The sequence below is a fragment of the Myotis lucifugus genome, unplaced genomic scaffold, assembly GCF_000147115.1.
Source record: "Myotis lucifugus unplaced genomic scaffold, Myoluc2.0 scaffold_913, whole genome shotgun sequence".
NCBI classification, from domain to species: domain Eukaryota; kingdom Metazoa; phylum Chordata; class Mammalia; order Chiroptera; family Vespertilionidae; genus Myotis; species Myotis lucifugus.
Window position 1 is genome coordinate 119,394 of NW_005871961.1, and position 12,449 is coordinate 131,842.

The window sequence follows — 12,449 nt, forward strand, 5'->3', positions numbered from 1 at the left end:
GAGGGCAGCCTTCCATGTTCACTGTCTAGACAATATACTTTGCTTATTACGTTCTGTATTCTAGGGGATAGCCAATCATGTAGGATCAGCTCAAGATGTCCATCGGTAGATGATTAGATAATATCAGCTTTGTACGTTAACTCAACGGAATTGAAAAAGTCCAGAGAAAGGCCTAAACTAGTTCCCTTGTTTGATTGCATCGAAGCACCTAGAGAGTATCACGTTAAGTAAATTCATCCCATCAGAGAAAAGTCAAGTGCCAAACGTCTCCGCGCGCACGTCTCCACATGAGACACGAAGCGTGTCTCGAAGGCGCCGGGCGGGCTCAGCTGTTCCGAGCCCTCCGCGCGGTAGAGCAGGTCCTCGTACACCAGCGGCAGCAGCACGAGCCGCACCAGCTCGCCCATGTACTTGCCGCCGATCAGCTTCTCGTACCTGGCGGAGGGCGGAGGGCGGGCGGTGGGCGGGGGCCGGGCACCAGCGCCCCCTCGCGGCCACGCGCCGCCGCGACACCTTCTGCCAAACCCGGGCTCCTGCTCGTGCGCTCGGCTGACGGGGACCCGGGTCCAGCCCCTCCGAGAGCGGCCTGGAGCGGACCTGCGCTGGGTCCAAGCGGCCTCCCACGGGCGACGGGGTGCTATTCGCACCGCCCGGGCATAGTTGGGAAATGAGGGCCCCGGCGCTGGGACCGCTCTGGGGCGCGCCCAGGGCATGCGCGGCGCTGGCACCTGCGTCCCCACCGTGAGCCTCCGTGTTTCCTCCGGGGGCGCCCTATCAGCCGCAGCGGTGTCTGCGGCCAGAGACCACGCCAACGCGGGAACCGGCAGGGCCTGGCCGCAGCGGGCTCCTACGGTACCAAGATTCAGGGCCAGCCGTGCCCTGCGCGCCGGCAGCAAACGCCGCAAAACGCTGCATCGTGAAGCCGCTAACGTGGCGGGGCATCTCAGACCTCCCTACGCCCGTCGGGACGGAGAGGGGCCCCGGCGTATCTACCCACAGCCCCCCTTTCTCGGGTCTACACGCTCACGGGCCCGTTCACGGAGCGGCCCGACCGCGTGTGCGCTGGGGGAGCTGTCAGTCTGCTCCTCCCAGACCCGCTTAGAAACCAGCCCGTGATCTGCGTGGCCCCTCCGCGCCCGCGGGCGGTCTCACAGCTGCTGGCCCGGGTTCAGCGAGCTCTCGTCCACCGCGCGGTCGTACTCCAGCAGGAACTCGTCCAGCTCGCCCGCGTCCCCGAAGGCGCCCCACTCGGTGTTGACGCACATGCGGCCCTCTTCCCCCTCCACCAGCTCCACGTTGTGCATCTCCTCCATGTAGCAGGCGTTGCAGCCCGTGCCTGGGGGGGGGGGGGGCGGCAGCGTCGGACCCACGGGACCCGGAAGGGGCTGCGCTTCCCAAGCCCCTTTTCTACACGTCCCACCCCCCCCACCCTCACCCCACCACCCCACCCCACCCTCACCCCCACCCCCTCTCCTGGAATGCCCCCGCCCCCCCCACCAGGCCGCAGGAAGCCCAGGGCAGTCTTCCCTGCCCCCACCACTCCCAGGCACACAGCACCTGTCTGCTGTATGGCCGCAGGTGGATGGACCCACCCCTCTGGGCTGTCCCTCTTCCCACCAGGAAAGGGGAACACCCCCTCCCCTTATCTGGCTGGTTGGGAGGACTGAGAGAAACGTGTCAAATGTGCACAATAGAGGTGGGTGCTGGATGTTACGGTTTTGTCTATGCTCCACCCTTGTTTCCTGGCTCTTTCCATTCATACAGTTAAGCCTCTCTGTCTTGAGCTCTGTTGGGGGGGGGCCACCCTGAGGTAAGACACAGTGTGGGACCAGCTAGGGCAGGTGGGACTGGCTGTGGATTTGCAGGGAGCCCCCTGGGGCCAGCACAGCCTCCTTTCCAGGCACTGCCTCTTCTTCAGGCCGGGCAGGCTGGCCCTGGGTACGGTCAGACCTTCCAGGAAGAGATGACACCACTTTGCTTATTCTCTTCCACTTGGACAAATCTGTCTCATTTGGTCAATTTACCAGATAAAGTGTTTTAATTAAATCTGATGGGCCAGGTGCAGGTGCGGCAGGCGTGCCATCTGATGCAGTGATGCAGTGTGACTGCTTCCCATCAGGACAGAGCTTGCATGGGGGCGCCCCTGCCCTCCCCAAGCCTGCCCCGGGGTGCTCAGGCCCCGCGCTGACTGTGGCCCTCACTCCTCAGGGCCCGAGGCCGAGGCCCCTGGACAGGGCAGGGCACGAGTCCTTACCCACAATCATGCCAACCTCACACTGGCGGTCTTCGTAGTAGCAGGAGATCATGGTGGCCACAGTGTCGTTCACCATCGCCACCACGTCCATCTCAAAGTCCTGCCAAGAGCGCAGAGGGGTGGGGCTGGGGCTGGGGGTCTCCATTTTACCTGTCCTGGGTGGGCCCACCAAGGAGGGGGCGGAGACTCTGCCCGAGGGGACCCAGAGGCCCTCGCGGACATCCTCGCCTGAGGGGGGAGGGCGGGGGGCCAGGGAACAGGTGCCTCCTCACCCCTCTCCGCTTGATGGCATCTCGCAGGAGCCCGACGATGTTGTTCCCTTCTGCTCCCGAGGCCTTGAAGCCCTTGGTCCAGTTGAGCAGGATGCCCTGTGGGAGGAGGAGGACCTCGGTGGCCGCTGAGGCGGCCGGGGCAGGTGTGAAGCGGGGAGCTCCCTTGGGCCCCAGACCCCCCTTAGCGGGTGAGCAGACTGAGGCTCCCGTGGTTTTGAGGGGTTTGACGACTACACAACTGTTCATGGTTCTGCAGAGCGGGGTCCCAGCAATTTGAGGATGTTTGTCAGTAAAGCCCAGAGACGTCGCCCCAGAGCGAGGGTGTGGGTGTGGAGTGGAGCGGCCCGTGTGTGAGCAGGGTCCCTCCTGTGGTGCACCCACTGCAGACGAAGGAGCCACTGCGCTCAGTGCACCCCGGGGGCTGGAAAACCTGCGCATGAAGTCGCTCCTGCTGCTGTTGTGTGTGAGGTTTCAGGTCACAGATGTGTGTGTGCTTGATGCGTGCAAATACATGTAAAGGTAAGGTGTGCACACAGCTGACGTGCTTGTGTCTGCGTGTGTAATTGGCGTGTGTGTCAGTGCCAAGCCTAAAGGCAGGGTTCAGCCTCCGCCCGCACACCTCAGCCCCAGCACAGGGGTCACCAGTGATGACACCGGCTGCCGGGGAGCCCAGCGCTGCCACTTCCCACCGGGCCGGTCACGGACCTCGGTTCCCTACTCGGTAGTGGGGGTGTGAACAGGGTGATGTTACGGGGAGATCAAGGCGAACAGTGAAACCAGCCAACGTTCGTTCCCGCAGTGTCATGGATGCGGGTGACAGGCAGGTTCCCAACAAGGGAGCTGTGTCTGAAGGCTGCACGGTGCCTTTCTCCCGGGTGCCTGTCCGTTGTCCCCTTGCCCAGCCCTGGGCCCCACCTTGTCGATGTCCTCGTGCCTCACGGGAAAGGAGAAGGTGAAGCCCAAGGGCAGCTTCTTGTGCTTCATCTGGTGCTTGTCCAGGAAGTCGGAGATGCACTCGGAGATGTAGTCGAAGAGCTGGAAGGCGGCCACAGCGGTGGGCGGCACAGCCCGTCCCCGCCCCCAGCCCCCAGGGAAGCCAGCTCCACTGTGCGCAGTCCCTCCTCTGACTGGGCCCTGAGCCTCCCCCAGAGCCCTGCCGACGGCAGCCCCAGGACAGGGGGGCTCAGACGGGGCTGGCCCCCCCCCCCCAGCTGTGCTCTGCACCCGTGACCGGGCGACTGTCATAGAAGACTATGACTTCTGTTTCCTCCAGGTGTCCTGGCCACCCCCCGGCAGCTGTGGCGGACTGGCCCCCGCAGGTGGACAGGTGGGCCCTCACCCAGGTGGGGAGGTGCCCCTCCAGGACGAGAGCCTGAGGCCCCGCTCACCATCTCCGCGGTGCCCGTCATGGCGTCCTCGGGGATGCAGTACATCTGGTGCTTGGTCTTCACGCTCCAGTGGCCGGCCTCCCCCTCCCCCACCTTCACCAGCATCACCCGGAAGTTGGTGCCGCCCAGGTCCAGCGAGAGGAAGTCCCCAACTTCTGCAGCCACAGGGAGAGGAGGAGGGAAGGCAGGAGGCCCACGGGCACTGGACAAGGGGCTGCAATGCCAGACGTCTGGGGACACCACTTTCAACAGGGGGGAGGGGGTCAAAGGTGAACTGGGAAGTCCATGGGAACCCCCAGCTTTGAACTGAAGTCACCCCCAGTTAGAGCTCAACTGAAAAACTAGTGAAATGGCCCAGACTCAGGACTGGGGCGGGGAGGGGGGCAAGTGACCACAGGGGGTACTTCCCCAATGAGATGGGAAGAGCCAGGTGCTGAGGCCGCGGTGAGCCTGCAAGCCCAGGTGAGGGCGGCCTGTCTGGGGCCCAGCCTCCGGGGCCTGATTCCAGGCTGCTGGGGCCAGAGCCCTTGGAGGGGCCTGGGGACAGCTGCCCCGCAGGGCGGCCCCACCCTTGCCCTGCAGTACCTGAGCCTTCGGGGGTGGAGCGTACGTAGGTGGGCAGCATCTTCACGCTGGCCTCCTGGTGAGTCTCCAGCCTCAGGCCACGGTCCATCTCCTTCTGCATCCGCCTCATCACCTTCTTCAGGTCCTCCTCCTGCAGTCGGAACTCCGCCAGGATCTGCTCTGCCTGCACAGGGGAGGGGGGGGCTGGGTACTGGGCACTCCCCACTCACACGAGGGTCTCCTTTGCTCTCTGGCCCTGGTCCGGGGTGATGACTCAAATCACCACAGTTAGAAACAGCTGAGCAATTAGAGCCTCACGGATGGGCCGGGGTCCAGGGTGAGGGCGGAGGGCAGATGCGGGAGGTGAGGCAGAGAGAAGGCGCTCAGCAGGAGGGCGGGGGAGGCCAGGACAGCCTGTCTGAGGGGCGAGGGGCAGCGGCATGACTGGGTGAGGGACGCAGTCACTCCCGCTCCAGGGCTGACCCTAAGGGCATGAAGGACTGCGTGCACACTGGCCAGAGGGACAGTCAGGGCAGCGGAAAGCACTGCTGTCCAAAGCGTGGCCACGGGGGTCCCTGTGCACCGACAGGGGCGAGGCCTGTGCAGCCAGTGCCACCTTCCCTGCGAGTGCGACGGCCTGGAGGGGTCTCCTCCTGAACCTCCTGGACCAGCTGCCCGTGCCCACGTGCCCCCAGTGACGGGACCTTGCTCTGCTCCGCGTGTGCGTGGTTGGCTCCCGCCCACCTTGCACAATAGGGCACCTTCCAGAGAGGAGGCCGCTTGGATTCACGGCTGTTTGGACCCAAAGGAAAGGAAAGATACTTGATAAAAGCTGTGGGTCTCCTCCACGTAGGCGCCGGGAATCCAGCCCGGGCAGGGAGCAGATGGAAGGCAGGCAGGCCCCCGCCAGGCCCAGGGACCAGCCTGGGATTGGGCTCAGCCAGTGGCCAATGGCGGGTGAAGGAAGCCTGGTTTAGCAGGAGCAGGAAGGTCAGTGCCCCCTGAGGCTGTGGATGCAGCTGCCCCACAACCACGAGGAGCCGCGGTGGAAGGGAAAGCTGCCAGCCACCACAGATGGGGGAGAGGAACGGCACCCACCCCCAGGTGTGGCTATGGGAGGGTTCCGGTTTCCTGCGGCCTGGGCACTCCTGGTGGATGCGTGTCCTAACGCAGGAGCCGTGCCGCCTATCAGGACCGGACTTCACATGGAGACCCAGGGACGGTCACAGAGGGCGGGCGGACAAAGCACACGAGCAAACACGCAGATACGAGCACCAGTGTTTGCTGAGCGGGCGCAGCCTGCAGCTCCGGGCACTCGGGAGGCCAGTGTGCTCGGCCCATGCCTACCACTCTGCCTCCTCTGTCTGTCTTTTTGTTGTGGTTGTTGATCCTCACCCGAGGATATTTTTTCCGTTGATTTTTAGAGAGAATGGAAGGGAGGGAGACAGACAAACATTGGTGTAAGAGAGACACAGTAATTGGTTGCCTCCCGCAGGCACCCCAGCCGGCGCTGGGGAGGTACATGCCCTTGACGGGAATCGAACCCTCGACCCTTCAGTCCACATGCCGACACTCTAACCACGGAGCACCGGCCAGGGCTCCTCTGTCTTTCATGCTCTCACAGGGACAATACCCCAGACCCTGAGCTGGGTGCTCCATACAAACTCATACCTGCCTGTGGCCCAGCATGTGGGAGGCCCGGGCCTCTGCCCGCCTCCTAGACCAGGAAAGGCTCAAGAAGCCATGCACCTGCCCCAGGACAGAACCGTTCCCAGGGACCAACTATAAGCCACTCACGGGCTCTACACCATGTGACCCAGGTACTGGGAGGCCCTGCCCACAGGACCCTCTGACCTGAAGCCTGCCCTGGCTCAAGGCTCCATTTTCTCCCGGCTCACGCACACCTGCTGGGCCACCAGGTGAGGAGGAAGTAGTTGCGCTCTGAAGACCCACCTCCCATGCCCCTGAATTGGTGCAGCCTTTAAGCGCATCCCAATTAACCCTGGAAAGGTGCCGACAGTGACTAAATGGAGAGGGTGGTAGGCTAGTTCGGGGTGGGGGTCACTCATTGACTTAATGTCTGGGTCCCTGAGTTGTGCTCCATCTGAGGGTACGAAAGTGACTGGGTTTTAGTCTCCAAGGAGCTTACAATCCTGGAGGAGAGAGCAGACAGCTGTACAGATGGACAATGGACGCTTGCATCCTTGGGGAGCTCAGAAGAGACCAGTGGGGTCCCAGAGGCCGAGGACAGGGTCCTCAAGATCCTTCCTGCTGTCCTGGTGCTGAGGGGTGGCCCGGGAAGAGGGACGTTCCCAGAGGGACCGCAGGACAGTGCCAGAGCATTGGCAGAAGTGCAGGGGTTCAGAGTGGCCGGAACTGGATGCAGGCAGAGGGGCTGTGGTCAGCAGTGTTTGGGCTGAAGAGAGCATCTGGGTTGGAGTGCAGACCCTTCCAGATGAGTAACCATGACGACACCAAATACACGAAGTGTGGCTCCCAGCCAGAGCAGGGCTCCCGGGAGCATGCACCCCCTCAAAGGGGTGCAGCAAAATAAATGGGCGTCGGTGAGCAAAGCAGGCTCCCAAGAGGCCAAACCCAACACAACAGAGATAGAGTGCACCCACAAAGACTAGGATAAAAGAATGCTATACAATAGAGGGGATATGCAAATTGACCGTCACTCTGCCATAAAGATGGCTGCACCCTCAGCGGAGGGAGGGCGGTTTCTATAACACAAGATGGCTGCTCCCACAGCGGAGGCCGAGTTCCTGTAATGAGCCTTAACGAGCAATCAGCAGGGACCTGAGGCTGCGCCCCCCCTCCCTTGGCACCAGGCGGGGGACCTCAGGCTACACCCTCCGCCCAACAGGGCTTGACGGGGGACCTGAGGCCGCACCCCCCGCCTATCGGGGCTTGACAAGGGTGGGACCGGCCGGGTCTGGATCTAGCCCAATGTTGGGGGGCTGGCTGGGTCTGGGCGCACGTGGGTGGGTGGGGACTTGACTCTGGGTCCCGTGGTGTGGTGCGCCCCAGACTCTGACAGGAGGAAGATTTTCATACACATTTTACTAATTTTCTTTCATCCCTGACACTTCTATTATAGAGAAAGGGCAAATACCAATATTAAAATATTTCCTCTAATTAATCCCCCTTTAATGTGCATGAATTTCGTGCACCGGGCCACTAGTCAAGAATGATAAAAGCAGAAACAAATCACACAGAAAACACAAGTGAAACAACAGTTAACTCAATGAACAAATCCCACACCCAGTTCTTTAAAAACACCAATAAAAGAGCAAACACGTGGGCCGACCAAGGATGAAAGACAGCAACAAGCAAAAGGCACAGATAATCACAGATGAAGTGTGACCAGTCTGAGACCGTTTCCTTTCTCTGGCCCCACCCCCAGCCTGTGCCCACTGAGAGCTGGAGAGGAAGACACGGCAGGGACACCAGGTCGGGCACCACCGACAGCCAAGACCAAGAGGCTGGCAGAGGGCAGCTAAGGGCACTGGCCTGGGGCAGCCAGAGTGTGGCAGCAGAGGTCGAGTTTCCTGAGCCCCCAGCCACAGGCTGTTGGCACTCGGACCCCCCTGTGCCCAGGAGTTCGGAGACAGGATGGGTGTGGAGGGGATAAGAAGCATTTACAACGCAAGTCCCGGGCGGTGGGGGCTGGGGCCTCGAGGGACCCCAGGGAGGAGTCTCCCTGCCAATACCTTTCCGTCCTGAGGCTCTAGTGGTGGCTCATGAGCGCCCTTCACTCTGCTGTGGGCCTGGCCTGGCCTTGGCAGGGAGCCGGGGTGGGGGTGGGGGTGGTTCCAGGCACAGAGGGGGCTGGGGCACAGGAGGGGCGGGGCCAGCACTTCACGTGGCTGGGCACCTGCTGAGTGTACCATGAGCTTCCTTCCCTGTGGGCAGGAGCATGGGCTTGGTTACTGGAAAACTAGAGCTCTGCCCCCAACAGTCGTTCTCTCTGTTATAGTTTCTAAGTATTTAACGGGCGATACATTGGCCAGAAGTTGAGTACGACATTGTGTGTGTGTGTTTAGGGAACACCCACCACTGCTTTGTAACCAACTGAAATCTCTGCCTGCCCATCAGTGGGCTTCTGGGGGCTGTCTCTCTAATCCTCACCCACGGCCATGGTTATTGATGAGAGAGAGAGAGAGAGAGAGAGAGAGAGGAACATCCATCAGTTGCCTCCTGTACGTGCCCCAGCTGGGGATGGAACCCCAGCCTAGGTGTGTGCCCTGACCGGAATGGGTCCCGAAACCTTTTGCTGTACCAGGAAACGTTCCCAATGGAGCCCCCGGCCAGGGCTGGGCTATTCTAACAGCCAGCGGTCACTGATTCTCATGGCCTTTTTCTTTACCACTTTATGCATTCACGTTTCTCATAGTTTGTTCAGGGGACACCACGCCTGCTGGTGAGCCTGGGGGGCTGCAGGGACGGGGAGAAGGGGTGCTCCCCAGGCGTGCCTGACCTGTGTGCCCAGAAAGGGGCCTGGGGTCCACCAGCTGGGACGGCGCTGCTCCAGGCTCTGCTCTGGCCAAATCCAGGAGCCCGTGGGCGGGGCCGCAGGGCACACCTGATGCGTGTGACGCGGTTTCCCCGAGCCTGTCTGTGGGTCAACGTCATGGGCAGGGAGGGGCCAGCCAAGGGGGGTTCTCTGTGTTCTGGAAAGGAGTGTGTCACGGTGGCGTGAAATCCGTCCCCCAATCTCTGCTGCAGGGCTTTCCAGCACTTCCGTCCACCGGGCAGCCTTCTGCAGCAGGAGCCCGTGCACACCCCTGTCCCCCGCCGCCGCCAGGCACGCTGGGGGGTCTCACCCCTTTTCAGAGGGGACACTGAGGTCTGGAGGGACTTTGTTTCCAAAGGCTACTGGGAACGGAAGAGCCGCCCAGCGTGGGTGCAGGTGCTAGATGTGGAGGCGGGAGCCTTCTCTCCCCTGGGCTGGGTCAGTTCTGCTCTCTGGGGAGTGCTCAAAGGGCTTCTTTATCTTCTCCCACCCCTTTCCTCCCAGGGGCAGGGGGTGGGGCAGCTGGGCCCACCCAGGTCTGTCACCACCGCTGGGTGGATGGTCAGAGGCTGCGGCCTCTGCAGGGGGGCCAGCTCCGCAGGGAGGGGGTGGGTAGATGGGCTTGTGCAGAGCTGGCTGACCTGCTCCTGCCCACGGGGAGCCTGTCCCCCACACTCAGGGTTTTCTCACACTCCCTCCGAGCTGGCCCGTCCCAGCACACCTGCTGGCCTTCCCTGCAGAGGCGGGAAGCAGGGCAAGCACAGGGCCTCACCCATTGCCGAGCCTCCTTCTTCCTGGGGGCAAAGTGCCGGGCAGCCTGAGGGCCAGAACGGAGGGCCGTCAGCTCCTTGCAGGCTACAGACCGAATTGTGTGCCCAAATCCACACCGAGGCCTTAACCCCAATGTGATGGTATTTTCAGGTGGGGCTTTGGGAGGGGATCAGGGTTAGAAGAGGTCATGAGGGTGGGGCCCCGAGCGGAGATTAGTGTCCTTATGAGAAGACGGAGAGCTGGCACCCCTCGTTCCCCTCACTGCACCGCCCCCCACCCCCATGAGGACACAGTTGGGAGTTGGCATCTGCAAGCCCAGAAGAGGCCACACCAGGACTGGCCACTCTGGCCCTGACCTCGGACTCTAGTCTCCAGAGCTGTTGTTTATGCTGCTGGGTCCACAGAATTTGTTATGGTGCCGGAGCCAACTAACACACGTCCAACTGGACATGCTTTGAAGCCCCTGTGTCTCCCAGGCTCCAGGCACTTGTGGGGAGGGTTGGACCAGCAGGAGGGTCCAGTGAGGAGTGGGGGAGTACAGACCAGGATCGCAAGGGGCCCCCAGGGCCCAGTTTTAGGACAGCATCAGTGGGCGCAGACCTGCCCCCAAGGGGTTCTAGAAACTGTTCGGAGCTGACATCTATGTGGTCAAGCCCTGTGGCCACACAGCTCTGTAGGTTATAGAAGGATGACCACAGGTAAGGCCTGGAGGTCAGTACAGGTGAGGACCACAGAAGCGGACGAGAAACCAGCAGCACTTAGGTTCCCTTCAAAGCACAACTTTTTGCATTAAAATAGTATTTATCTTGATGATGGATGCTTTTGTTGCCTCACTGAAGCACGTGCCTCACTCTGCTCAGCCGGGACCAGGGTGTCGGTGACCCTCGGCCGCTGCAGGCAGCCTGGCTCCTGGCTGGGACCTGCACCCCTCCCTCGGGAGCAGAGACGGTCTGCCCGGTGGAGCCCCGCGTCCCCTGGACACACAGGAAGGGACAGGGGCCAGCCTGAGTCTAGGAATGGGTTCCCCACGGCAGCCACAGCCCCTCACACTCTTGCCGCGCCATCTCTCTGATTGTCACAAAGACACCCCCCACCCCGTTCCTCCTCAGGTGGCCGCTGGGCTGTCTCCAAATCCTCTGCCCGCCTGGCTTCCTGGCCGGGGCGCCTGCCTGGGCTGGCGGTTTTCTCCTGACACCGTCAGCTCTGCCAGCAGCAGAAGCAGCGCCGTTTGTGCTGACGTTGTTGTTTCAGAGGAGGAGGAGGCGCGAGGTGAGAATCATGTCGCAGGGAAGGACCAGGCCCCTCCGGGGCCCCACTGCACCCCAGCCGGCCCCTCGCCCTGGGGCCTCCCTTCTCCTTGCTCACTACTTGGTCTGGATTTCTCTCTGTTTTGGAAAAAGTAACTGATCTCTGCTCCTCCCCAGGAGGGAACAGCCCTCGGGCTCCCCATGAAGAGACTCCTTCGAGGACGAGGGCGTGTGGGCTCCTGAGGCCTGTCATCGCGTCTGCTGAGCACTGTCTCAGGACAGGGCTGCTGGTCTTCCACTAAGACCCCAGGCTCTAAACTCCCCAGACCCCAAACCAACATCAGTCGCTTCCCGGACCTCTGGCCGCCTACCTTCCAGGCCCCGGGCTGGAGTCTGGAGCAGGGAGGGGCCTGGTCTGCTGGGAGGAGGGTCTTTCTGCCCAACACAGTGGGTGCCCAGGACTCCCTCCCAGCAGGGCTTCCCTACGGAGCCTGAGCATCAGTCAGCTTCTGGGCGGCAGGCGCGTGTCCGAGCTCAACCCACCCCTGGGTGTGGGGACCTGGGGCAGAGGCTTCCAGAGCCAGAGGAGGCACAGCTACCTTTTCCTTCTTGGCGGTCTCCATCCCGGCACCGTCATCCGGCATCGGCACCGCAGCCCGCTCCTGGGGGCTGGGACCCCTCCGCCTTTCCCAACAGGTTTCCGGAGCAGGACTGTCCCGAGGCTTCTCCCAACCAGGAGCTGGCTGGCCCTGGGCGCCTGGGCAACTACGGTCCCCCTTCGGCTGGGTTCTGGCTGGAGCTTCAGTCAGAGCTTCCTCCTTTTCATCGTTCCCAGCAAGCCCACGAGCCTCGTCTTCAGGGCTACACCTGGGACCCTTCCCCACAGAGGCCTGGTCAGACGGGGGTGGCCGGGGCAGGGCCATCGCTGGGCTCGGGCTGCTCAGCTCTCAGGCTGTGTGAGCTGTGTGCGGCTCGGCTCCAACAGACTCAGCAGAAAAGCTGCCGTCCCCTCGGCGCTGGGGACAGCCTTTGAGCAATTAGGCTGAAGGTGACTGTTTCTCTCACACCCTAACCTGCTTCCCGGAGCTCAGCTGCCACCCAACACTTCCTGCTGCGACCAGGTGTGCGGAGACCAGATGTGCGGTGAATTCTCCTGCGGGGGGGCCTCCATCTGGGGGGGAGGAAGGCAGCCTGCCATGGCAACCAGGAGCAGGGCCTCCGCAGGGCTGGCGGCCGGTCATTAGAGCTGCCAGGCAGAAAACTGGGGCTGAAGGCAAAAGGCCTCCATCCCCCATCCCCATAGCAACAGCCCAATGGCCTTGTCACCAGACTTGGCCACCTGTTCAGCTCCCCAGGCCGGGCCACACCCCTAATGAGCGGAGGACCTGAGAGCGGGAACCAGAGCGAGTAGTGGGTAGCCCGGACCGGCGCGGC

The 12,449-nt window shown here is 62.3% G+C and overlaps 1 protein-coding gene across 1 annotated transcript in view; it reads right to left on the bottom strand.

Moving 5' to 3' along the window:
* GCK (glucokinase) overlaps positions 1-12,405 on the bottom strand; it is a 13,946-nt gene extending 1,541 nt beyond the window's left edge. The window contains exons 1-8 of the mRNA XM_023747565.1: positions 11,615-12,405; positions 4,500-4,662; positions 3,915-4,069; positions 3,442-3,561; positions 2,527-2,622; positions 2,255-2,354; positions 1,153-1,336; positions 266-435 (exon numbers count right to left, since the gene is read on the bottom strand). Of these exons, the coding sequence (XP_023603333.1) occupies positions 266-435; positions 1,153-1,336; positions 2,255-2,354; positions 2,527-2,622; positions 3,442-3,561; positions 3,915-4,069; positions 4,500-4,662; positions 11,615-11,938 (1,312 nt within the window). The 5' untranslated portion in view covers positions 11,939-12,405. The remainder of the gene's footprint in view (positions 1-265; positions 436-1,152; positions 1,337-2,254; positions 2,355-2,526; positions 2,623-3,441; positions 3,562-3,914; positions 4,070-4,499; positions 4,663-11,614) is intronic.
* Positions 12,406-12,449: the final 44 nt, after the last annotated feature.